At 38.4% G+C, this 25,684-nt stretch overlaps 1 protein-coding gene across 3 annotated transcripts; it reads right to left on the minus strand.

The window, feature by feature from the left end:
* Positions 1 to 1,386: 1,386 nt before the first annotated feature.
* LOC135650199 (transcription initiation factor TFIID subunit 5-like) lies at positions 1,387 to 25,121 on the minus strand. 3 transcript variants are annotated; one of them, XM_065169415.1, is made up of 19 exons: positions 24,839 to 25,121; positions 23,897 to 23,978; positions 21,589 to 21,667; positions 21,391 to 21,488; positions 21,230 to 21,286; positions 18,580 to 18,667; positions 18,334 to 18,443; positions 17,500 to 17,598; positions 14,848 to 14,999; positions 14,008 to 14,118; positions 13,823 to 13,892; positions 13,704 to 13,743; positions 7,053 to 7,217; positions 6,877 to 6,953; positions 3,786 to 3,902; positions 2,168 to 2,433; positions 1,885 to 1,977; positions 1,730 to 1,805; positions 1,387 to 1,646 (listed from the first exon to the last, which is right to left on the minus strand). In XM_065169415.1, the coding sequence occupies exons 1-19, from the start codon at positions 24,970 to 24,972 to the stop codon at positions 1,593 to 1,595; spliced, it is 1,968 nt and encodes a 655-aa protein (XP_065025487.1). In that variant the 5' UTR covers positions 24,973 to 25,121; the 3' UTR covers positions 1,387 to 1,592. The 3 variants fall into 3 exon arrangements, with proteins under 3 accessions (XP_065025487.1, XP_065025489.1, XP_065025488.1); XM_065169417.1 differs by lacking the exon at positions 7,053 to 7,217; XM_065169416.1 differs by lacking the exon at positions 7,053 to 7,217 and having other exon boundaries at positions 6,877 to 7,010.
* Positions 25,122 to 25,684: the final 563 nt, after the last annotated feature.

Genomic DNA, 25,684 nt, shown 5'->3' on the forward strand with positions numbered 1-25,684 from the left:
TCTGTTCCGTTTTGAAATCCCCAAAAAGTACCTTTGATTTGTACACACATTTTGTTTTATCAAATAAATATATTTTTTATTTTTTTAAAGATAAAAGACGTAGATAAAATTCACTATACGATATACTGTCAAAATCTTTCTCCACCAAGAACTAAGCTAACTGATATCTCGAAACAACTATTTCTTATTTTTCAAAAATATTTATTTTTGTAAAATATCATATTAGATCGGTCGGAATGTTATTTCAAAATCACTCGATTCAGTGGCATGATCAATTTTTACTTTTATTTATTATTTATAAAAGAAAAAAAGTACGTAAAACATTATAATTTAATTATTTCGATTGAATTTGTTATTGTTTGATTGAATAGTGACCAAATCGAATATATCAGTATCAAGAAAATGAAACACTATATATCCAAAAAATACAAAATAGAATTTAAAAAAAAAACAACAAATTGAGCATAGCTGAGTCGTATTTAGATTGATTCATGTTGACGGAAGGCTATAAAACAAAACACAAACAGTCTCTTCACTAAATGAAACGGTGCAGAATCATAATCAACCAGACATAGTTTCGGTTGATCTGATAGCTCCCTCTCCTCGCACAAGGAACTGGATATTTATGCTCTGCTACGCAACGTAACTACTATCAGTCCTTCGTCCCCTGATCTCCATCAATGGATTGTTTATCTATTACACGTCAAAACAACTAAATGGCAGAAAACGTGGATTGTTCATAAAACGATTTGACATTTTGAAGGGGTGTATGACCAAGTGGGTTTAGAAGACGTTTCTCTTTAAGATGAAAGAAGAAAGCAGAACTAAAGCAAGAAGAGGAGAGAACAGTATGAGCCTGCAGCGAGAAAACCTGGATCCGTGGGGAAGAGGGGCGGGCGGATGATCATGCCCTGCGTCGAGCGTGGTGACACGGGCGCGAGACTCGGCCGCTGTGGTGATTAGATAACCACCCATCGCCTTCATCTTCCACGGGCAATATAAATCGGCCCATCTCTGGTGCGGAAAAATGTTCGAGAGCATTCTTTGAAGCTTCCACCTAAGTAGCAGTCTTCTCACGTCGATGTCAAAGACAATGTCACGCAACCCGCATTGGCATTACAAGAAATTGAACGTCAGAAAAATGATAATCCCAATCTCATAATGTTTTTTCACCTGATGACAGTGTATCCAACTCAGTTTGAATCCTCATCCTACAATTTTCTTATGTTTGGTGACGCAAATCGGGATTTCTAATCCCTAAACTACAAATTTAAATATCTTAGGTAGCATGGCTGATCTCGATAATAAATCTTGGAACCAAATCCTAACTTCGTTAGTAATCCCTTGCGCAAAAAATTACTAATTAGTGCAGCAAGCCCAAGTTAGTTCATTCATCAACAGGTAAAATTAGCACTCTAGAATGGAATTTCTGATACATGCTAATATAAATACTCAGAACCTAGAGTTTCATAAATAGCAGCCCTTTTACCAACTAAGATGGTTTAAGGGCATTGATTAGGAGTCATGGTAAGATGTCCCGTGCACGTTTGCGCACCTGCAGCCGTGTCATCGGGAGCTGAGAACAGCAATCGTCATAAGCATTTTGACAGTGCTCCAGCTGCAAACAGAAGATTCCTTCTAGAGAACTGCAAGCACCACCATCATCATCATAGATCATATAATGATTTGAGAGCAAAAAAAAGGGGAACAAAACATGAGTTTTCCCTACCTGTAATGTATAAACAGGAGTAGATTTGGTAGGGAGAGCTTTTAACAGCCGCAAACGGTTTGAGCTGCTAGATTTGCTGTACAGAAAATCACAAAGTTTTCGTTTTCTCGAGTAAGCACATCATTGGAGAGCTTTCAAGACGAAATCCAACTTACCTCTCCATCCTTGATGCCCTCGTGCTGGCCGTGACATCCCATAATTTTATGGTGCAGTCAGCAGACCCAGAAGCAAGTAGTGTCCCTTCACAACTGCAGGAAAAGAAATATTAGCGATAACTAACGCCTACATTCTACCGTAAACAGTGTATGTGTTCAGTTTATGACAAAGAGTTGCACAATTTTGAGATGCACAAGATACTATAATATCAAAATGTATAAATAATTTCCAATGTCTGCTTGTGTTTTATCCATAATCCAGGAATATGGAAGAATTATTTACCTGAAAGCAAGTGTCCAAACACAAGAGCTGTGTCCTACTAATGGTGAAACACAACGACCACTTGAGAGATCCCACATCATTATTGTACCATCTTCATCACCAGAAGCCATATAACGCCCATCAGGAGACATTGCCAATGACAATATCATACTCCTGTGACCAATGAAAATGCGTACACACTCCCCACTTTGTACATCCCATAATCTGACTGTTTTGTCGCTCGAACCAGTTGCAATATAATTACAATTTGCATGCCATTGAACACACTGAGGGATGCACATAAACACAGGAACTAAGGCAGTTTCACAAGGAAATACATAAAAGAAACATAAGAATTAGAATTAAAGAACACTAAATGGACAGATTCAGTTCCAGCAAGCAAGCCGAGGAAGCACACATGGACACATAGCAGAGCAATTTCACAAGGAAACACCAAAAGAAACAAAAAATAATCTCAAGATAAGCAACTGCCAGAATGCACATAGAGATATATGTCACTAAATGCATGAATTATCCCAAGATATCGACAGTTTAACAAGAATTGAATTGCATCAACAACAGGTCTTACATTTGACCATCAAGTTCATGTAGGCATAAAAATATACCAACATACTTGGACCCCTATGTGTGTCAATGTTTTATATGCATATGCCTCACATAGAAAAGACAAAAGAAATGACATTTTATGAACACAATGTTCATCAGTTGCACTGTTTGCAAGCTAATTTTACCTATTGATGTCAAGGTAAAAAGAAATTTTAATTTACCATGCTGGCCATGACCCAAGTAACTTATATTTGGAAAATTACGGGGATGGTATCAATATCCACAGTATTCCCATGAACTACAAAATTTTGGAGCTGGGAGATCTCCAGGAATTATAGTTGTATCACATCCTAAATTCAAGCATTTTATCACTTAATTAAACAAAGTAGAGTCTTGATCAAGACAAACTTCCAACATAAAGTGATAACAAATAAAGCATAACAGTTGGCAAAAGCATGAAACGAAGACAAGAAGGAGCTAAGATGGATGCACCAGCAATATTAGCAGTAAGATAAAACCAATACTTGTTCACTGGCACAGTAAACCAAATGCAGAGAAAAGCGTAAAGAACCATCAATACTATTCTTGAAAGAACAAGTAAGAGACATGAGATGATGTCTACAGGAATCATAGAGAAGAAAAAGCAAAAACATGTACAGCATAAAATATTTGTAAGAACCGTATGCTAAGCGACATCCCATTTATGAATACCAAGATTGGAAGGCAAATCTTATTTGTTACATGGCTAACCTACAGGCATGTAATATTTACGCCCCAAAACCCACTCGATCTTACCTACTACTTATAAGAAACATAAATTTATGGTTATATAAACATAGAGAAGAAAAATTGTGAATCTTTCCATCAGTTACACAATTCACATCTCTATATCACAGGATACTTATAACCTTCGTTTTATTTTATTATTATTTTTTTTGAGCCAAAGACAAGCATAGCATGTAAAACATGCACCTTGAATCATTTGCGTGTAAAGAAACAAAAAGACATTACAAAACTAAGGCACTTATAGCGTGAACCAGACAGACATTATTGTCGGTCTGTTCATACTTACATCAACATCAGAAAGATGTCCAGCCATTATCCTTAGGGGTTGGATTCTCTCCATTGACCAAATTCTAGCTGTCCGATCATGTGAAGAACTAGCAAAATAATGGCCAACAGGACTGAACTGCACCACAAAAAAAGATCAGCATGACCAGATGTCAAAGTAAAGAAACTAAATAGCTCAGATAATGCAAGTGAAGGAAAAAAAGAGCCTCAATAACTCAGAATCTAAAAATGTAGGCTTAAATAGAAAAGCAAACGAATCTCAAAGATTTAGAAACTACATAATTTCTTAGAAAAAAATTCGAAGAGAGCTATAAAAGACACACAGAAAAACTGATACTGGTACATATTTGCATCAAATACTGTTGATAAACTAAATACGCCCAACTTAAAGAACTACTCAATAAAAATAAATGATTAGTGAATTCAAAGTATTCAACAAAAATCAACAGTAAACAAGCTTATACCTAACATGCAAATGTAAGGAATACAGAAGAAAATATTCTCACAGTTCTGTATTGCTCAATCTAGAACTAGGTTCATTATTCTGATGGCAATCATGCCCTGTTGCTAATTTTGGGCCCAAAATCAGCAACAGGTGATCCATGTGACACTTCAACAGGTGATGCATGACATCTGAGACACTTCAGACCCTCTTCATGTGGTGACACTAAGTCCAACTAACCCCATGCAGTCACGCCTAATAGTCTTAGTTACACAGGTGATCCATCTTTTTTGAAGGGATCAAACAATACACCAGAAATTTGATACACTCACTATCTTGTTTGAAAAACCTTTAGATTTTATGTTCAACAGTCAAACTTGTATTTTAGCTCATCTCTTAAGCATCATGAAATTATTAAAATTGAAAAAGCGCATTAGAGAAACTTATCTAATCAAATCCATGACTAGTACACTGGCTCAATCCTATAGAAATGACTGTCTCTCGCCAACATTAGTCATTAGAAAATTTGTCAGAAGATGGTAGATCAAATTGACTCTTTTCTCTTGCAACCTTTCCGCATTCATCTTTACTCAGGCAAATTTTAGCTAACATAGATTACCAGCACACCTTTGAACGTAAACCATGCATATATTTATCTATATAGAGCAGGTAAATAAATGTTTTTGTTCACTAAATGGTGAAAATAATTCTATCCATTTCCAAAAACTTAAAACAATAACAAGTGAAGTTCGGTCAAATCTGGAGCTAGCCATATCAATTCTTTCTCACCACCAATCTTTAGTTGAAATCAAGCTTTTAAATACTAACTCAATATCAGTTTTGTTAATTGGTCAAACTAGCATGTCATTAATATGCTGGGCACTCTACCAACCTGCATTGTCCTATATCACCAAAAGAAAAATGAAACAAAGGTTATAACAAAACCGATTGTTCCAACCAAAATGGTTTAATAGCAGCCCTTGGTCAGACCACTAAATAGTCAAAACCATACTATGATATTTGAGACCTTTGAGAGCAATATCATTAATTAATCCAATCTTTAATGTTTCAATCAAAGTTTTCTTAGGTCTTCATACAAAGGTTTCAAATGTCAATTTGGTACCAGAGGGTGTATCAACATGGTACAATGCCATGCTGACCAGTACATGTCTGGCCAGGTGAGAGGAAGGGCGAGGGGGTTTGGGGTTGAAGTACTGGCAGAAGGAGTTGGCGGATCCGTATTAGTAGTAGGAGGTCCTGACCTCAAGGAGGAAGCAACAGCAATGAGATGAGATGGGGGAGATCTGCATTGGTAGGAGGTAAGAGGTAGCGACTTTGAGGATGAGGTGGAGGATTAGTAGAAGGTGACAGCAACGAGATGGTGAGGAAGAGGTTGCAGCGATACAGTGCAAAGGATGAAAATGTTGACAGTGAAACAACAGTCTTATTTTTATAAAAACAACAGTCTTATTTTTATAAGAACAAATAAAAGGTTGTGGGGGGAGAGAGAGCGAGCGAGCGAGCGAGAGTAACAGAGAGAGAGAGAGAGAGAGAGAGAGGGAGGGAGGAAAGGAAAAAAACAGCTGTCTTATTTTTATAAAAACAAATTAAAAAAATATCTAGAACTGGTACCTATTGCTCATTACGACTTGGTACAGGTGAGCTTACTGCCTGGTAAACCTAGAACGGTGAGCTTATGGAACATGAAGTTCCATTTTGAACCGGACTGGGAGAAATTGCCCAGTCCATGTACCAGTCAGCCCCTGATCTACATCTAGGTTGGCCATTAAACCAGGAAATACCGATTTGTATGGACCAGTATGGCTGAAACTTTAAACTTGGCTTCCAACTCTACAGATATGTATTAGCTCATTCCTCACCAAACTAAAATAATTTAAAGTCTCTTTTTGATGTATAGTTTTCGCCTTTTTGCCCTCAGTAGGTGAAATATAACTATATGGGATAAGTAAACCTTGCTTTAGGCATCATGAAATCACAACAAACAAGTCCGAAATTCATGCTCGCGAAGATAAAAGCAACAGGTTGTGCGTCCAACTATATATAAAATGTAAACCCTGCAACAGCTACAAAATTGACTACAATGTTGATACTGTTTTCACTAACTAAAGTACAAAGCAGACCATGCCTCTCTGAAACTCACAAATTGCGATGCCACAAGTAGACCAAGCTTCTCTCTAACACAGCCAATCCAAGATGTAAGCTCTTTGGGCCACTTGGTTTGTAATAGATCATCCTCATAAATTATGAAATTATGAAATTAAAAATCATTTTTATCTAGCAAATATGCCTACAGTCATCCAGAGAAACTTCTTAGCACTAATAGTAGCATAGATCAGGTATAAAAAAAATCCATTCAGTCTCTGGTTAATCCCAAAGACAGCATTTAACCCAAAATTCACATGCAAATCTCAGTTGAAGATACACTGAAAATGGTCTACACATCATTGATAAAATTATCACAAACTTGCAGGTCATTTTTGTTGCAAAATTTAGAGGACACAGCATTCAGAATTCAAATGAGCAACAGATTCAGCTTTTGTAATTGAATATTAAAATTAATCAAAACTTTTGTAAATAACTGATTTTGTATTTTACATGGAACATAAAAGAAAATGGTAGCTTTTCTTACTTGAACATCCCACACGGGATAATTATGACCTTTGTAGCAGACAAGATTGGTATTGAGCTTGGTGCTCCATAATCGGACTGAAGCAAGACATAGTGCAATATTGAGTATGTGTAGGATGAATAGGACCTGATAAACTAGCAAATAATATGTAGTTCAGCCTAAGATAAAAGTCTTACTTGTTGAGTCTGATGATGATGACAATAGAAATTCCCCGAAAGGACTAAATGTGGCTGAATAAACAGGTCCAGAGTGACCATGAAACAAGGTATAGGGTTTTTTGCCCTCCTCTGTTGCGGGCAAATTCTCATTTTTTGCAGATTCTTTTTCTCCATGCAAACTAGCTGAAGATTGTTTTAGTTAAATAAAATCCATCAAATTTGAGGTAGCTAATTTGTGGCAAATTCTATATAAGATTACAAGATGTTTTTTACTAGGACAAATCAAACACCCAAAAATGGTGTAATGATAAAAAAAATGAAAAATCCTATCTTTGTTTCAATATTAAATCTTGATAATGGGACCATAACTAGTGGTCTCAAACAAAACAACCTAGAAAACAGAATTACATGTTGCATGGTCAATTCACATAAAGATAAATGATAAGAAAAGCTCATGTCTAAGAAGCACAGACATGGACACGGCAACGTCATTTTTTTTTTAAATTAGGCTACAAACACGACGAGGACATGCATATTTTAACTATATATATATATATATATATATATATATATATATACTAGTTTTATAATATTTATATTTAAAATTTATAATACATTTGGTGTTTTTTTAATAAATTCCTAGTATAATCCATGTAACTTACTTCTGTTATAAATTTTATACATGACTTATTACTAATACGAGACAGTAACATATTTTATCATCAATATAGTTATTAATATAGTTATGGGACATTGTAATCAGGGAATATAAAAGGTCATCAATTCCTTAAAAAATACTAAAAAGAAATACAAAGCCTTGAGAAGGCCTTACACGATCGAGGTCACGGGTTTATTGTTTGCATACAAGTGAGGCGATACATCGACAATAGGAATGCTGATGGAAACCCATGAGCAAGTCTGCCAAGGGTACGACCGCACGGGGTCACTCGATGGGTGCTGATGAAGTCGACAACAGCACAACCACGTGGGTGCTAGTGAAGTCATCGATGAGGGTGGCTAAGGGTACAACCACACGGGTCATGCAATGGGTGTTGGTGAAGTCGTCGATGGGGGTCAGATCGCCGACAGGTTGCCGATGACACGACCGTACTGTCACGGACACAGCTTTAAATAGGGTGTTTGACATGATGTTATGTATGTTCATGTCTTTCGGATTTATTATGCTTTGCACAACATATAGAGGGCTTGCAATATGCTTTACAGCCCAATTTTAGTTGGCTTTTGAACCCAACAACATATACAATCATCACGCAGAGGCAAAAGTGCACAGAACAGGCCATTCATACAGTCATTTTGGAGGTTTTCTAGCTCCACAAAATGAAGCGAAGTGTCAACTAGCATAGGACCCAGAAGCTACCCGAGTGGCACATGACTGGATGGGCCTTTGGGGTAGTGTCCAGGGCTGGTTCACTGCCTTGTTCCACAGCAATGTCATGTGGACACTTGTGGTGACTTCTGATTGCGGCAAACCACCTTAGGCCCTTTGTTGCATGACCGTTCAGAGCTTACAAAATCTATATTCATAATTTGCATTGCCTATCAAGTGTTTGCTAAAATGGTTGCTCGTGGGATCTTGAGTTAAACGCTTTCTCTAACCCGTCTTCTCCTTTACAAGTCCTTAAGGGACTATAAGAGGTTTCAGGGAGATTGACCTTTTCCAGATGGACACGTAAGGGTATCACACGACTTAGGCAAAACCAGCTAAGCCCGTGATAGATGGTATCAAAGCAGAATAAACACACTTAGAAACACTTGGCAAGCAAACGTGAGAGACTAAGCGGGGTTGCATTGAGGGAAACCAACACGCACGACCGTTTTAAGGGAAATGGGCGTAGAGACGTTTGGAAAAGAGTCTTTCAGAGGAGAAGGCATCCAAGATTGGCATTCAAAGGAATGGCCAACCTTTCAAGTGAGAGGCCCCATAAGAACAAGCGAGCTGAGAAGAACACGTAGCGCACAAAGGTTGGGATGATTGAGTCGGAGTTATGGCTCGACATTGGCAACCAAACTTGATGATGCTCTAGACAAGCGGGGCGTTTGGCACAGGATGAGACCGTGCAAGGAAGGATGGGTTGCTCGGTAACCGAAACAGTCGTACAAAGCTCACAGAGATGAGGAAAATTGCTAACTCAAAGAATTCAATACTCATGCAAGAGCTTTTGTATGCGAACTATGGACTATCCATGGCCATCCCAAGGCGATCAAAACTTGGTGCCAAAGAGCATCAAAACTCTCTTCAGCATAGGAAGGATACGTCCACAGGAGGCTGAAGTGTATAGTAAGTTCAACATGTAGCTCGGCCTTTAGGGGCACAGCAGGGGCGGTATTAACGAAGAGTCGTAATCTAGCAAGGTTGACGGATTGTTGGAGAGCTACGGTTTGTCCGCGTGTGACCCGAGAGCGGTGGACAAAGGTCAATTGCCAAAGGAGAGAACACATTCGAAGGTGGCGAAGGCCCTACGTCCATAGGAGGCTGAAGTGTACAGTAAGTTCAACATGTAGCTTAGCCTTTAAGGGCACAGCAGGGGCAGTATTAATGAAGAATCGTAATCTAGCAAGGGTGACGGACTGTTAGAGAGCTACGGTTTGTCCACGTGTGACTCGAGAGATACGTCCATAAGAGGCTGAAGTGTACAGTAAGTTCAACATGTAGCTCGACCTTTAGGGACACAGCAGGGGCGGTATTAACGAAGAGTCGTAATCTAGCAAGGGTGATGGACTGTTAGAGAGCTACGATTTGTCCGCGTATGACCCGAGAGCGGTGGACAAAGGTCAATTGCCAAAGGAGAGAACACATTCGAAGGTGGCAAAGGCCCTGCGATGCATTGGCGGAGGCCACGCATGGAGAGATCATAGTCCGAGTTCATCCCACAAATATCGGAATATAATGGAGATGTTAACAAAAGGCAACATGATGCAGCGAATCGTAGTGGAACAATTCGAGGAAATCAAACACACGAGAGAATTCTCGTGAGCGACTTGATCATACGGAGTTAATGATCAAGAGCTACTGGGAGCTTCACTTTGATGAACAACATGATGGCAAGAAAGACTATAAATTTAAGGAGTGAATGTCATGATACTGCAAAGGCGAGTCTTCCGTGCGTGTATTGAATTTTGCACCGGATGAAAGCCTTGGTCATCAGCATATGGGGGCTATGTATTACCAAGGGGGATTCCGAGTGCAAGTACTAGTGAGTCCCATGGGGGAGACTTGATCATAAAGAGGTATAATTAGAGCAATTGGAGCGTTGGACTGCTCTAAAGCTCATATTCATTTAAGGGAGCCCGACAAGTTAGAGGACAAGGTCGAGTGAGCGAACGTTGCTACCAATGACACAAAGGAAAATAGAATCAAGCAAGCCCTACAACATGATGGCGAAGGCCCTGCATGGAAGTTGCAATCTGTCTTTATATCGACCAAAGAGAACTGCTCGGAGAACACAGAAGTGTTAAAGCAGATAGTCAAAAGGGCCGAGCAAGTGACGACGAGTCCAAAGGGACTTAGCTACCTAAAACCAAGCATTGATTAAAATGGAGGTAGACTCGAGGGAGTGTTATAGTGTCGCAAAGGCGGATCTACTGATTGTGAAGGGACGCAGATACAAGGCAACGGATAGGACTATAGGCATAGCAACACCATGGTACTGTATAGGCGGGATTTCTGTAGACTCATTGATCCCCTACTCTCATGGAGAGATGGTGAATGGTCGTGAAATGGGTCAAAGAGGTGGAGAATATAGAGGCAAACTCTAAGTATTGAGACAAGACCGAAAGGCAAAAGCTAGGTAACTTCGTAAAATCGGTGTCGACGGGCTTCCCATCAAGATAGTCGAAAGTGAGGGACTTCGGATCAATGCAGGAGTGATCGACCAAGGAACAAAGTAGGTAGTGCACGATGTTGTACCCTTTCTACTTAGAGGAGTAGGCAACGAAAATGATGGAGAACACTGTACAATCCTAGAGGTGACCAAAACTATCAGAGACTTACTCTAAGTTAGGACAAAATTTTGCTCTTTTCGGGCAAAACTTCTTGCATTCCAAAAATTCGATAGCAATGAGGCAGCGAATTTTAGTAGCTAACTCAACACAAGAAGTGCAAACACTTCGAGCGTTTCAGATTCAGAAGTGGGAGCAAAGACTAAGTAAAGGATAATAACCAGCCTGATGCATAAAGCCCTCGAGGAGGTGGGCAAAGTCAAGTAACCTTTGCCTTATCTAATACAGGAGCTCTACACATATTCAAAGATCCTTTGGAGAAACTTAGTGGAAGACAATAGTTGTCAAATCCTCCCCAATGGTGATCGGTTCTACCGAGAGCAGATTGTCTATTTCATTTCCCCATAGAATGTCAATCGAAAACGAAAGTAATGTAAACCTACTTAGAGATGACAACTAAGCGAAAGAGAAATCAATGAACAAACTTTACAAAGGAAAGACCTCAAAAACTTCAAATTCTACGAAGGGATGCTTGTTAAAGCTCCAACAAGCATCCACCCAGTTCAAGCGACGTGAGACGTTTGAGAGACTAACACATAAAGAAGGTTTTTTCTTTCATCTAAGGGATTTGTAGGAACCAGCAAAGATCAGCACAACTCGACTGACCCCACACTAGAGTCAAAGTCATTAGCGAGTTGAAGCAACGTTGGCGGATCAAAGCTCAACTACTCAGTAATAATGACGGAGAGCAATTGAAAGCCAAGAGACACGTTGCAACTATAGCAGAAGATTAAAGATTCAACAGAGGCAATAAGATGCAGCGTCCACAAAGGCTTCGAAAAGGATGTCGAAGAAATAAATGAGGGAGAATGTCATGGACAAAGCTGTAAACAATGTGTTCGATGTAATGCTTATGTACGTCTGTGTCTTTTGATTTTGTTCGTGCTTTGCACATCATATAGAAGGCTTACAGTAGATTTGGCAACCTCATTTTGGCTGGCTTTTGTGACTGTTTCAATCTTGTAAACACAAGTTGTGCGTAGTTGTCACACAAAGGCAAAATTGCATAGAAACAAGCCATCCAGGTAGTCATTTTGGGGAATTTCTAGCTCCGCAACGTGGTGCAGAGTGTCAACCAATACAACACCCAGGTGCAGCAGTGTCATGCAACCACTTGTAAGGACTTTTGGCCACAACGGACCACCTTGGACCCTTTATCGCGCGACCACTCAAAGCTAGCAAAATCTAAGTTTGTAATTTGCATTGTCTATCAAGTGTTTGCTGAAATGGTTGCTTGTGGGATCTTGAGTTAAACACTTCCTCTAAACCGTCTTCTCTTTTGTAAGTCCTTAAGGGATCATAAGAGGTTTCCGAGAGCCTGACTCTTTGCAGATGGACACGCAACGTTATCGCACGACTTAGGCAAAACCAGTTATGTTCATGATAGCAAGGGTCCTGGTGAAGTTGTTGACAGGTCACCAAGGCAATGGCCATGCGAGTCGTGCGATGGAAGTTGGTGAAGTCGTCGACGGGGTTTACATCATCAAGGGTGCAACCGCGGGTCACGTGCGGGTGCTGGTGAAGTAACCGATAGGGGTGAGGTCGCCGATGGGTCATGGTGTGTATGACGGTGGCTTCATCCATCATGTGGACGACGAATGCAAGTGGGCTCGATTTCCCTCAATTTCATGCTTCCTCGCCATCATATGAAGCCCACACAACTCATCGTCGCACACAAGCATCACGCGAGGAATGGGAAGGGCACGAGAGAAGCGTCCGACACAAATACACCATATCTCAAATAAAAATAAATAAATAAATAAAAAGACACGTGACTGATCGTGTCAATGTCTGTGTCTGGCATGGATACGTCCACCAAATTAATGTGTCTATGCTTCCCAGGCTCATATAATAAAGAATAGTAAAAGAATCACAAATACTAGGGCAACATTGTTGAGACACCACGAGAGCTTAAGCCCCATCGCTTTACAAGTAATGATAGATTGACTAAGAAGGATAAAAGAAAAGACCGAAAATATGTGTTAGTGACGAGAGGTATGTGAAAGATTTACATGGTGCTTCATAAGCGCTACAAACTTGCCTAGAAACTATAACTGATACTAAAAATACATCTAAAAATTAGTTGCTATAAAACTCTGGTTACACGCACTACAGTCATATCTCTTTATACCTAGTACAAATATTTCCTCCATTTGCAGCAACCAGAATTCTATGAAAATTCCATGTGTTGGGTTTTAAGTGTTTCTTCTTTGGTGCTTATCACATATTTGAATGTTTCTACGTCATTACATAGCATACATATTTGAAACCTGTGCTTGTCAAGTAATTAGGAAACAAGCTTTTTACACAATGGAGCTGATAAATATGTGCTTCTTTTCCAGCAGTCATGGCCAATTATTGGATGCCAAGAGTTCTAACCTAATACATAACACGATCACCTAATATATTGGTAAGTAGTATCAGTTTTCCACCAGTAGCCTGGAGAAGTTAAGACAGTAAATATTAAAAACATAAGGGTCAGCCTAGGAAGACTTTGTTGCTTAAAATTGTTTGAGGCACACTTTTTTTAGCTCAAATCTTCCTAGTCTACCCCAACAAAAAACACAGATTATCAATATTTAATACACTTATGAAATGAGTGTATTATCAATATGTAATCAATAAAAAAATGCAGGTAGTGATACTAACAGGATTTTACTAATTGGCCAATCTTTGAAATGTCCCAGACCTGCCAAAAACCCGACAAGGTTCAATATGAGCAAGGAAATTGCAAAAAATACACCACAAGCACTAAAAAGAAAGACAACCTTCAGGGATGAATCTGAAAATCCACCGGCAACTAATGAGCCATCTTGAGATATAGATGAACAATTTAACCTAGCAATAATTTGAAGGGGGAAAAAGCAGGTCACAACAGATAAACCAATTATTATGGTACAGAAAAAAAGGTTGTGAAAAGATAGGATATGAGCCATAATCAGTTAACTGTTACCTGTTACAAGTGTTTACGAAGGTATAGAAGCTAATAGATGGCAGTGCCAAGCTATTTAATTGTACTCGACTGCGTAGGTCCTCCAGAATGGCTTGTTCAACTTCCACAAGCCTGAAATACTCAATAACTTACAACATTGTACAGCAAACAATAAATTCAGAATTGTTACATGCCAGCTTCAGTCTAATGCATCCGTTTCTCAAATTAAAAACCTTGATGAATTAATCATAGTAATATGAATACTAAATCTGTTAAGGAACCTTGAAGCCCAGAATAACCAAAGTAATATGCCAAGATAGGACATTACAGCTTAAACCTAGCCTTTAAACCCATAATATCTCTAACAAATTAAACCCATAAATTTAGCCTTTAGTTTCAAAAACAATTACCATCATTTAATGCAATTTGAGTCAATGTGCAACTAGAGGTGCTCATCTATTATGGCTGAATTGGTCATAGTTTAAATAACCTGATGTATATGCAACATAACCATTGTCCCGAATATGCACGTTATGGTTGCATATTAGGATGTTCAGTAGTCGTAATTAACCTTACTGAGCAGTTTGTTACAAAACCCTAATTCAGCTAATTGAGCAACATGATGAAGACAATGACATGCCTTATCAGATGGACCAAACATGTACAAACTTTCAGGTGAAACACATCTCACACTCATACCACACCTTTTCACCATCCAGTCTATGTGAGATGTGAAAAAAAGCAGGAAACTCATCCTTATCTCTGAGAACATAAAGAACCATGAAAACACTACAATATAAGTAGAACAAGATGCATACAGAAAAAGAGGGAGAAAATGAGGTCAAAGAATCATGTTTATACGTTGTAGGAAGAGTTAGCTCTGGTTTCACACGTGGGGCCACGGACACTGCACTCGTCTCTGAGCGAACATTTTTCCCCACCATGTTAACGAGTTTGTCCTTTTTAACCATTTTGACAGGAATACCCTGCTTTCCTCCATCAAGTGGCCTCTTCTGAATTAATGAATTTACAGAAATCAGGACTAGCTCAGAAAACAATAAGTAAAAGAAATTACATGCTCAAATGGAAAACTAAGACATGGAATAGGACAGTGAATTGTACTACTATCATGAAAACCAGAATTAGGATCAACAACCAAGTACCAATTAAACAAAACTCCACATTTACAAGTACCAATTAAACAAAACTCCACATTTGCAAGCTCAAAGGACCAATTTATTAGCAATAGGCAATGACAATCGATTGTTACATATAAAAAGTACCTTCACGAAAGCAAGGTAAACAAATCCAGTTTGATTAAGTCAGTTTTATCCACGACTTTGTTGAGAAACAAACATTTTACAATCAAAAAAACATAAATGGACCAGCTGTATTTCTCTACTAATAAAAGGACCAACCATTTCATCATAACTTTTTAAAAGTTGGGCTTAGACTAATTAGTCAAAATTTTAGAATCTTCAGGCCATAGCACCGCAAGCTAAGTAACTCAAGACGTCAAGAGGAAGGGGACCATGGATGAAAGTGAATGCCACAGCCCATTCCTTTAGTGCCGCTACAGATTCTCCATGGTCCATCGGCAAACAAGGAGAAAACTGATTATTTTATCCCGTCCAACTTTATTCAATGTCCCACATCAGCATGCTTGTGAGTGTGATGGACTGTGAACAATACACATACCAAGAACAGCACCATTCCTTGAGTCAACAGCTCCTTTAAACTTTTTTTTGTCCTGTAATACATCAAGACTGCCTTGTGTATGACAGTTAATAAATACTTCTATTTGGTACAAGCAATCATAAGTTTGAAAGATAGAAGATACTTCCAAGTTCCAACATATTTATATCAGATTCAGTTTACTGATGATCACCGGAACCAGACCAGATTTCATTGTTATTCTTTATTCAATTAACAATCACCTGGTTGCATATCGTCCTGGCCAGCAACAACTTTTACCTTTATCAATAAAAATCTTACCCAAGATGATCTTAAAAATTTCTACATGACCATTTATTTTTATCTTATTTTTTTCTAGATGGCCAAGTAATTGCATATTTTTTGTTTAATGGACTGCCTGTTTACATCATATTTCCCATTTATTAATTTTAGATCACTCTTGAACGTTCTTTTGCTAAAACAACTACATACTTGGTCTAAGAAATTATTGTTATTTCTTTGAACTTAGGTTTTTACAGGATTTTCTTTAGATTTTTCAGGTGAACAACCTAATTCACTGTCAACGTTAAGGCATCACCAAGGCACTTTGGGGTGTTTTGCTGCTTATGGATCACCTAGCCAACTTGATGACATTGCAAAAGGCAACACACTGCAAGTTATACTTCATATCCAAACATCTAATTGTGGAATGGGAAAGTGCACATGAAGCTCTGGCACAAACGGAATGGCCCGTGAATAGTATGCCCATAAATGCAAGAGTCTTTAAGACCACACACTCAATGACCATGCTTAGCAATGAATTAAGGGGGACTCTTCAGACCAGTTCAATGTGACTCAGTCAGTATTTACTGGCCCAACCACCATCTGGGACGGCAACCACTTCGAAAGGGTGATCCAGTCTGGTTTGTAAACTGATGTTTTTTTTTCGTTTAAATGTGACAGAAATAGGGCTTGCAAGGAGCTCGCAAATCAAGTTTCTCCTTCCCACTGCCCATGCGCTCGATGCCTACAACCCTCATCTCCTATACACATCCTCCTCTGCCTCCTCCTCCTTCCTCTACCTCTTCCTCATCCTTCTTCCTTCTCCTCCTCCCCCTACCCCCTCTCCCTCCCAAGCAGATTGGTATTGTGGAATGTTCTAAAATACCATATGCCAGTACATTGGAGTGGACCTGTACATCCGGCCATGGATTGGTACAATCCAGTATCTGAAATTGGATTCCTTGAACCTAGAAATCATTTAAAGGGTAAAAGCCTCTATGTCTAACATTTACAATCAAAATACGTAGACACATAGCAAGAAATCTATATGACATCAACACACTCACACAAACAAACAAAACATGTAGACGAAGCATGTTCTTAGCTCCAGGCAAGCACATAGACAAAAATTAGACATGTAAAATAGCCACACGAACAGGTACACAGTACTATGCATGAAATCATTCACAATCAATCACAGATGTTGCTGCATATGATAAAAAAAATGCAAAATAAAGCAACAGACATTCCTCCACATGGCAATACTTGTAGACACACTAGCCATAAACTATAGTAGCACCAGAGCCTTCTCAAATTTTCACAAGGTGACAAGCCTATGGAAAGTTTTTAAATATATTGACCAATAAAACTAGAAAAGAAAATATAACATTGATCAATTAGCTTGGCTTACCAACAAAACATTATCCACATTTGACTGATTGAAGACTAGAGCCCTGACCATCGAGAAATTATACTACATATGTGTCTATACTCTAAATGATTTTGATCCAAACAAGGATAATAAAACAGAAATAAATTTTAAAGAAGAGTGCTTGCCTTGTTATCCTCAGGATTCACTTCTTTGTTTGCGCTCTCAGCCTTCTCAGAATCTGAAACTGGCCTCTCCAAATGCTGTTCTAAAGAGTCCTCAAGCACCTGCAATTTACAACTTAAAAATTAAACAAGAATAAAATAGGTGAATCAAAGTAAAGCCCAGGATATACACACACACACACACATGCAATATATATATATATATATATATATATATATGTATATGCCACAAACGGAGTATATTGTAGAGTTACATTAAGAAGCAATCAACTCTAATCCCCTGCTTGTTTGATGGGGGTTCCTTCTTTTTCTGAGGCAAGAGTGATTTTTCTTCTTTATTCAGACCAAATAAGATAGGATTGCTAATCATATATATTCATGACATCTTCCAACTGAAGAAGGATCATCATCTACATCCTCATCCACAAATTAGATAGGAACATCAATAGTTGCATACAAATTAAAAGCTTGGCTCTAGTCCTAGTTTAAATGAAAAAATGAATATGCTTTTAGCATGGCCCAGACCAAGACCGGCCGGTAAATACCATCCGTGCCAAACAATACAGGTGATATTGCAATCCTTGGTTTCATATATACTTAAACTTCAAATAACAGATATCAGAAGGTTGAGAACATATATGAAATAATAACTGGTGAAATGTCATCCCAAGTGTCAAGCCACTGAAAAGTATAACAGGGAAGAGACATATATAACAACAACAGGGAAGATGTCCATCTGACATCAAATGACTCACAATATAAGAACAACTAATGCTTCATTTACTATTCATAAAAGGCACAGGAGCCAATTTGAGCATATTGGTTATTAGAACCTACCCCCCAGTGTATTTCTTTCTGATTTATCTGTCTAACCAGATCATTATTTCTCCCTTCTATGGTCACAAAGTCTGCATCACCAGAACTCGAGGTTGGCTGTCCAGGAGAAACTGTCAAGATCATCATTGCAAGTTATTCATTCAGGAACATGAAACAGAAACATGAATAAAGGTAAAAGAAAATTTATGATGCATGTTTAATACGACAGATAAAGTTATGACAATATGTAGATAATCAGCAAAATACCTTCAAAATCAATATGTTCATTGATTACCCCACGCATGGTAAAAGATTGTGTTTTCTGAAGGTACTGCAGAAGGAGGTCATACGAATACTACATGGACAAAGAAGATTCAAGTGTTACCATCAGGTAATTAAGACCCAAAATTGCAATTTCTACAGGCAGATATTTGCAAAGAAGGGGGGCAATGTGTAAAATACAAGAAAGATGACTTACAAAGAAAATGTTATAAAGGACATATTTAAGGCAATACACAAAAGCTAACCAGGTAATGAAAGCCTCTTGAACGCTTCACCACTAACTGCAAACTGACTAACATGATGATCAGTGACAGAACCAGTGGCCAGTAGTTTGGTGTTTAGCAAAGGACTGCAATTCTACTTTCATTTTCAAGCTTTCAAAAATGATATGAAATGCTAGGTACCAGAATTATATGGTCTTATTCTGGTATGGAGAGCAACTACTCTTAGGCCTAACAGCTGCATACAGCCTTGTACAACAGAGGACAAAGTGTGCCAGCCGAATTGGAACTTCATGAGCACTAATGACCTACGTACCTTCTGATCTCAGTGTAGATTTGAGCATTGTGGTTTGCAAACATTTATTGCACGTATATTCCTTATGCATTACTTGTGCACTTGTACCATTTACATGGACATTCATGAGCATATGATTTTTTTGCAGGTTACTCCCTCTTACCTAGCTTGAGGGGTACAAAATAGTCTCTTCCAATGTGGGATTAGCATTACATACATGCCACCCTCCATGACAAGTGGCAGGAACCTCATACACTTGGCTGTACTTCTCTTCGGCAATTTTCCTATTGGTAACTGATCAGAAACACATAAATAAAACAGACCTAGTGTCAACATGTGTCACACTAATCATGTGGCTGTTACATGCTAACTCCCACAAACAATGCATCTCTTGGTTTAGGCATGGAATTGTTCCCAACATCTGTACCCTGCTAGCAATGTATTGCGAAGTGGTATGCATTAGCACAGACAAAGTGCTCCCAGTGACATGGCCCATGCTAAAGTTCAGGTAATATTAATTTGTTTAGGACATGGCACATTTGGGCAAAAATCATCACAGCCCTAGGTTTAAAATTTTGTACAAGTAGGTTAATACATCTTCAATTTAGCATTCTGCTGGATATTGAGAAAAGAAATCTCAAAATATTGTAAAAAGTCCAAGCAGCATAGTATTGGCATGTTAGCCAATACTTTCATCCAGCAAAGATGATAGAAATATAATTACTACTATAATTGCGGAATATCACTAGTAATGATACAGTAATAATGCGTGATGTCTTACTCTTAAGTTCTTAACTAGGTGGGGTCGGCTGCTTGAACTTTATTCTGCATGTAAGCTTTAGTGAGAACAATATCACCAGTGAAACAAGAGCAAACAAGTCACATTTTATGTAATGATATTCAATAGATATTCAAACGGTAGAATTTCCTCAAAGACAGGCATTATATATAAGTTGTCCTTAAGAGATGGATGCATGATGGAACTTCCACTCATTGTTGAGTAATAGATTGAACCATCGATGACAACCTTCTTCAATGTCTATACTAGGCAGATCTGGGATTTGTTCGCCTGCTCTCTGCACTCTGGTAAATCCTATTTCCTTAGGAAAGACCTGGAGAAAATAGAGAGAGACCAAATCCTCCTATTAAGGGTTTTAGTATCTGGAAAAAGTCAAAAAGATTTGTCTTCTTTTTGAGTTTGTAAGAATTTCTTTTCTTAATACTCTAGAGAGCAAGAAATTTTTCTGTTCTCTTGTTTTACTCTCTTGAACTTATCTTACTTGATTAACTGAATAAGTCACTATCTACTACCTTTGCATCGAAAAAAGGAAATGCTCAAAATGATAAGTACAGTTAAAATTAAAATAACTATACTCAAGAAGCAGAAAGTGACACCCCAACTAGTCCTACATTGATATAACCTTCTAGTTAACATAAGGATTTCAGCAACAAGGCATGCCAGTCCACGCCAACCAGCATGTTCTGTTCCAGTTCCAGTGAGGTGCTGGAAACAGTACCTGCCAATTGGAAAATCAACAAGGCACAGTGTTAATGTCAACAGGATGCCTGAAGTTTTGAACCCAACATTCGAGCTGAAAAAGTTCAACAGATCAGATCACACGAGTTCAACCATTTGAAGTTCATACTATTTAATACTTTTAGAGTTCATCTCATTAAAAAGAGACTGAAACTACTAGTACACCAAGGTTTTTCTCACCTACAAAGAACCACCATCAATTCCAATCTTTATATGTGTGTATCCCTTTTCCTAATTTTACTCTCCGCTCTCATGTGATCAATGTGCTTGTGAAGAAAAAGTCACACAACATCCATGCCGATAGCATATATGTCATGTCAATTGCCGGATATCACATATAAACCACCATGCTTGAGTATAAGCACAAAGGATGAAGAACTGTTCCAGCATATATGCACGGTTCTTTAGTACACATAAAAAGCAGTTTATACTACTAGACACCTTAAGTATCTAATGCCAAGTAAACATGTACATGTATCGATTATGAAAAATATAAACATCCAAAAATACACATCTATTTAAGCATAACCACACATGAGCCAACTCAAGGACAGAAAATTGGAACATTGTGCAGGATCACACCTCACACATTTTTATTTTGAATTTGTTCTGCCTAAAAGAACGAGACAATTCGATCTCCTGCAAAGAATGACATATATGTGAAGATAATTGGTAATTAACAGACTCCACAGAGTAAAATACACATAAAAAATGTAGAAGCTACAGATTTTTAATAGAATAACCTCCAAATGTAAGGGAGAAAGGATTCCTTCGAGTTTCTGAAGGTCCCGTAAATGCATTGATTCATGATCTTCACGGAATGTGTGGAAAAAATTTCGAGCTGCAGGTTACACAACAATACAGACTTAAACATGTGACAGTAATCAATATTGTATGTATGACGCCCAATTACAGAAATGAAATAGACAAAAGATATGTACCTTCATGTACATGTCCTCCTGCCACAAGATCCATGAAACAGTGTATGTAAACTGGAAAAAGCACACGAAGCAGCTCATGCTGTACAAGGTTCAGGTGAGAGACAGGTCATCAATGCAAAAAAAGTAAATGCAATTGTGTTGGTGGTCCAAGAAAGATATCATGAGGACTTTAAAAATAAGGGTGGATAACTCAGGAAACAGATAATTCCATAATTGTTTATTCATATTTCAATCAAAAATAGACCACCGTGGTCAGAAGGTTTAAATTGAAAACTTGAAGAAAAGAGCTTTGGGCAAATACCTAAGATCTAGAAACAATACATTAGTGAGATAGCAGCAAAACACATACCACATATCGTGCTGCAAATCTACATTTAATCATGCCATGAGGTCGATACATAGGGCTCAACCTGATCACAGGATTTCCTTTTTGGTTGAGACGGTCTAAATCTCCTTCACTCCTAGGGTGATACACAACAACAACTAAGAATAAGTTCATCCCCATCATAGTAAAAATGGGCCAAATTGCCTTCAATCCTTCATTGTTCCTCTGAGATAGCAATATTTGTTGTTGGAATCTGAGTATCTAACACCAAAAGGTCCACTAATCTACTCCAAAAGAAACATGGGTGTACAAAAATAATCATCTAGCTAATGTGCAGTGGGTTGTCAGATTGGGGGTTTGGGCAGAGAGGAAGTGGTCAGCAGTGTTAGAGGGATTGTTACTATCATGCGGAGGCATCTCATCATTGATAACTGCAACATAGCAGATTGCACAGACAATTCAAGGTCCTTAACATTTTTGCTCATAATCTAGTTTCCAAATTAACCTGCTCAACTCAGGCTCACCTAAGCTCAGATAAGATAACTAATAGGTTCACCATGTCAGCCATATATAGGAGGTCTGTACAATAAGTCAGAGAGAGAGAGAGAATCTCTTTAAGTGAAAGATATCAACAATCAACAATATAAAGAGCAACAGGCAAAAGGTGCAAAATTAGAGGTTAAAAACCAACAAATAGAGCTTATCAAGAACAAAAAGATATTGGAAATCTAAAAAAATCCCTTCAAATGCACTCATAATAAATGTTTGAATTTGATCTATCAGTAATGTATGAAAAATACAAAAATTAAGACCCTGCAAAAACCTTTTAGCCTATATACAAATCCATCATTAGAAGATGAGAGGAAAAATTAAGATACGTAAGGTAGTTGCTAGGTATTTGGTTAAAAAGTTCTTTCCTTGATGCAATCCTCTTGCTGCTAGCTCAAGCTTACTAACCGAGCATGGTGGCAGTAGGTGCAGTGCCACAATTGGACGAAGAGGGATCCCACCACACATAATATGCCCATCTTTTGGAGGGAAATAAGTAGTGAACAGAGTGGGTGTCAGCTATGATCAACATCAGAGGGCGAGAGTGGATGACAAGTAAAACAACAAAGTAATTAAGGTTAGAGTTCAAATTCAGACACATTACTGTATCCACATATAGTTAGAAGTTCAGGTTGACTCAGGCGGCCCCACCAGTCAACTGTAGCTGCGACCAATTTTGAATAGAATTCAACTTTTCCTACCCAGACCCGCATAGCCTCCATCCAGGCTCGCCCAAATTCAAGCTCAGGTTGGCCCATGCAATTTTGAAGTCCAACTCACAGTCACAGCCAGCAGTAAGGAAGAAATATGAGTGATACAGAAAAGAGAGAGAGAGAGAGAAGATATGAATGAAGAAGGAAGTAGAAATATGTGAGAGTAGTCCAACAGAGAAAAAAAAAAAGAACAGAGAGAATAAGGAAAGAAAAGGCATGAAAGATAATGGTGTAGAGTGGAAGCATATTTGCCCACCATTGTTCATCAAGCATAAACAAAGGAGAACACAGATTGCTCACACCTGTCTGAGGAAAGACTAAATCATAGTGCCTGGAACCAAAACAATTCCATATCACCCAAAAAACTGAATCAAGGCATCAGCATCATCGAGCTCCAAGGCTTGCCAATGCTAGTGATGACTTGACAATAAGTTACATATCAACCAATAAGAGAAACTATAATCCATGTCCAGAAATATACCATCAAAAACAACCATCTCAAACAAGCAACATAAGCAACTTTATTAAGATGACCATCAAACAAGAAACCACATTTAATTGTCAAATATCAAATAAAAGAGAAATCATGAACTTTCAAGTAGTGAATCATCAAATTATAAAAAATTAAACTTCTCTACTTTTTAATAAATGACCATGACTACAAATTAAAATTTTATCACCATATCTTGTTCACTACCTATCAACTATACAATTGATTTACCTTGTACAAGTCCAGTGAACTGTAGGCCCACAAGCGTAGCTTGCTATAACCATCACTATATCGTACTGGACCATTCTCTAATCTGTCAAAAAATACTCAATTATAAACTCAAACATAAAAATAACATGGCAGCTAGTTCATAGAAATGAAGATAGATTTTAGAATCATCCAGGAGTCATCGCACCTATTCTGTTTGCATACAGCCATACACCTGTCTAAGTTGGGAATATTTTAACCAATTAAAATCATATAAGCATACAGCCATACACCTGTCTAAGTTGGGAATATTTTAACCAATTAAAATCATATAAGATACGAAACAAGTACACGCAAAAGACAAGAAATGTGTTGATGTTAAGGTTTCTTCATCAAGGAAAATCTTAAGATGTCCTTTTAGAAAATATTATATATGCTTCTCTGGACTCAAGATAATAATGTAGCTCAAGATGTGCAACCCCAAAAGACAAGGAGATAGCATCATCGGATTTCAACAACCAATAAGAGATTTGGAAAAGAAAACTGTTAATATCTGTCATCTACCAGGTACTAACAAGCATAGCAACAATATCATCTCCAAAAGGATTCAGATATTAAGTTCAACGTCGATGTGGACGAAATTTAGCAAAGCGATGAAACCGAATTGAAAACAAGAAAAGCAGGTTCCTCCTACCAGCTTAATATACAAATTCATACCACAGAAACAAGCTCCGCCAAGAACAGAAGGATTGAAGAAGAAAATAACGTTAAAGCGAAGAATAAAAATAATTGTATTTGCCAAATTCGTGCATCAAAAATCTTAGAAATTCCTTCAAACTCTCAATATCCATATTCTCTATTTAGCGCCAATGTTGAGCTTCAAATCGCACCACTTCCAATTCCTCAAGAACCAAGCCTCCGGAAACAAGAACGAGCGCAGATGAGGGCAAAGAAAGATCGTCCTACCTGGATACTGAGTGATCGGAGTTGGAAGAAAAGGAGACGCGATTCTGCTCTTCCTGAAGGGCGAGCTCTGTATTCGTGAAGCCCTTCTTCCTCAGGTAAGCGGCCACCGCTTTCTGGATCTCTTCCTCCTCCATTAGCGACTCCGAAAACGCACGAATTACGAGAGAATCGAAGAAGCAGGCACGCGATCACTCGAGTTCCTTAGCCCCTCTTCCAGGGTTTCTGCAAGGCCTCGCACAGCGGAGCGACGAAGTTGGTACCCGGTTGAGTCAAACAAACCCCTTGGCCGTGACCAGATCCCAGTGCCGCTCTCTTACTGTAACCACTTACACGTGATATGCACGTGATCGTGAAGCGTCGACCACCTCCCCATCCCGGTGCGACCGTAGTCTTTAAAATGATCAATTTGAATGGGTTAGACCAAGTCAATCCAACACCACATGATCTAAGACATGCACAATACACCTCTTTCTACGCGTATCTATTTAGAGATGGATGGATGGATGGATGGATAGATGCACACATTTGATTGTTGAGACCTTTGAATGGGTTGCGCTAAGTAGAGGTTCCAATATTAATCCGAATCCACTGTGCATTGGTCTAATCCAATCTAAATCTAATGAGGTCAATTTTGACCCAATTTGACTGAACATAATTTTCAATAGGCCGGTCTCCCCTCTATGAAAACTTATCGACCGGCCTCGACAGATGCACAGTGTCTTCCAATTGTCCTCTTGCATCCCCGTGGACTAATACAAGAACTCGTCGCTGAACCACTCCTATCAAACAGCAGAATTGATTAATTCCTGCATTCTGGTAGTGTTGGTGAGAATACAAATTCAAAGA

Source organism: Musa acuminata, chromosome BXJ3-9, assembly GCF_036884655.1.
Source record: "Musa acuminata AAA Group cultivar baxijiao chromosome BXJ3-9, Cavendish_Baxijiao_AAA, whole genome shotgun sequence".
In the NCBI taxonomy this organism is placed as follows: Eukaryota; Viridiplantae; Streptophyta; class Magnoliopsida; order Zingiberales; family Musaceae; genus Musa; species Musa acuminata.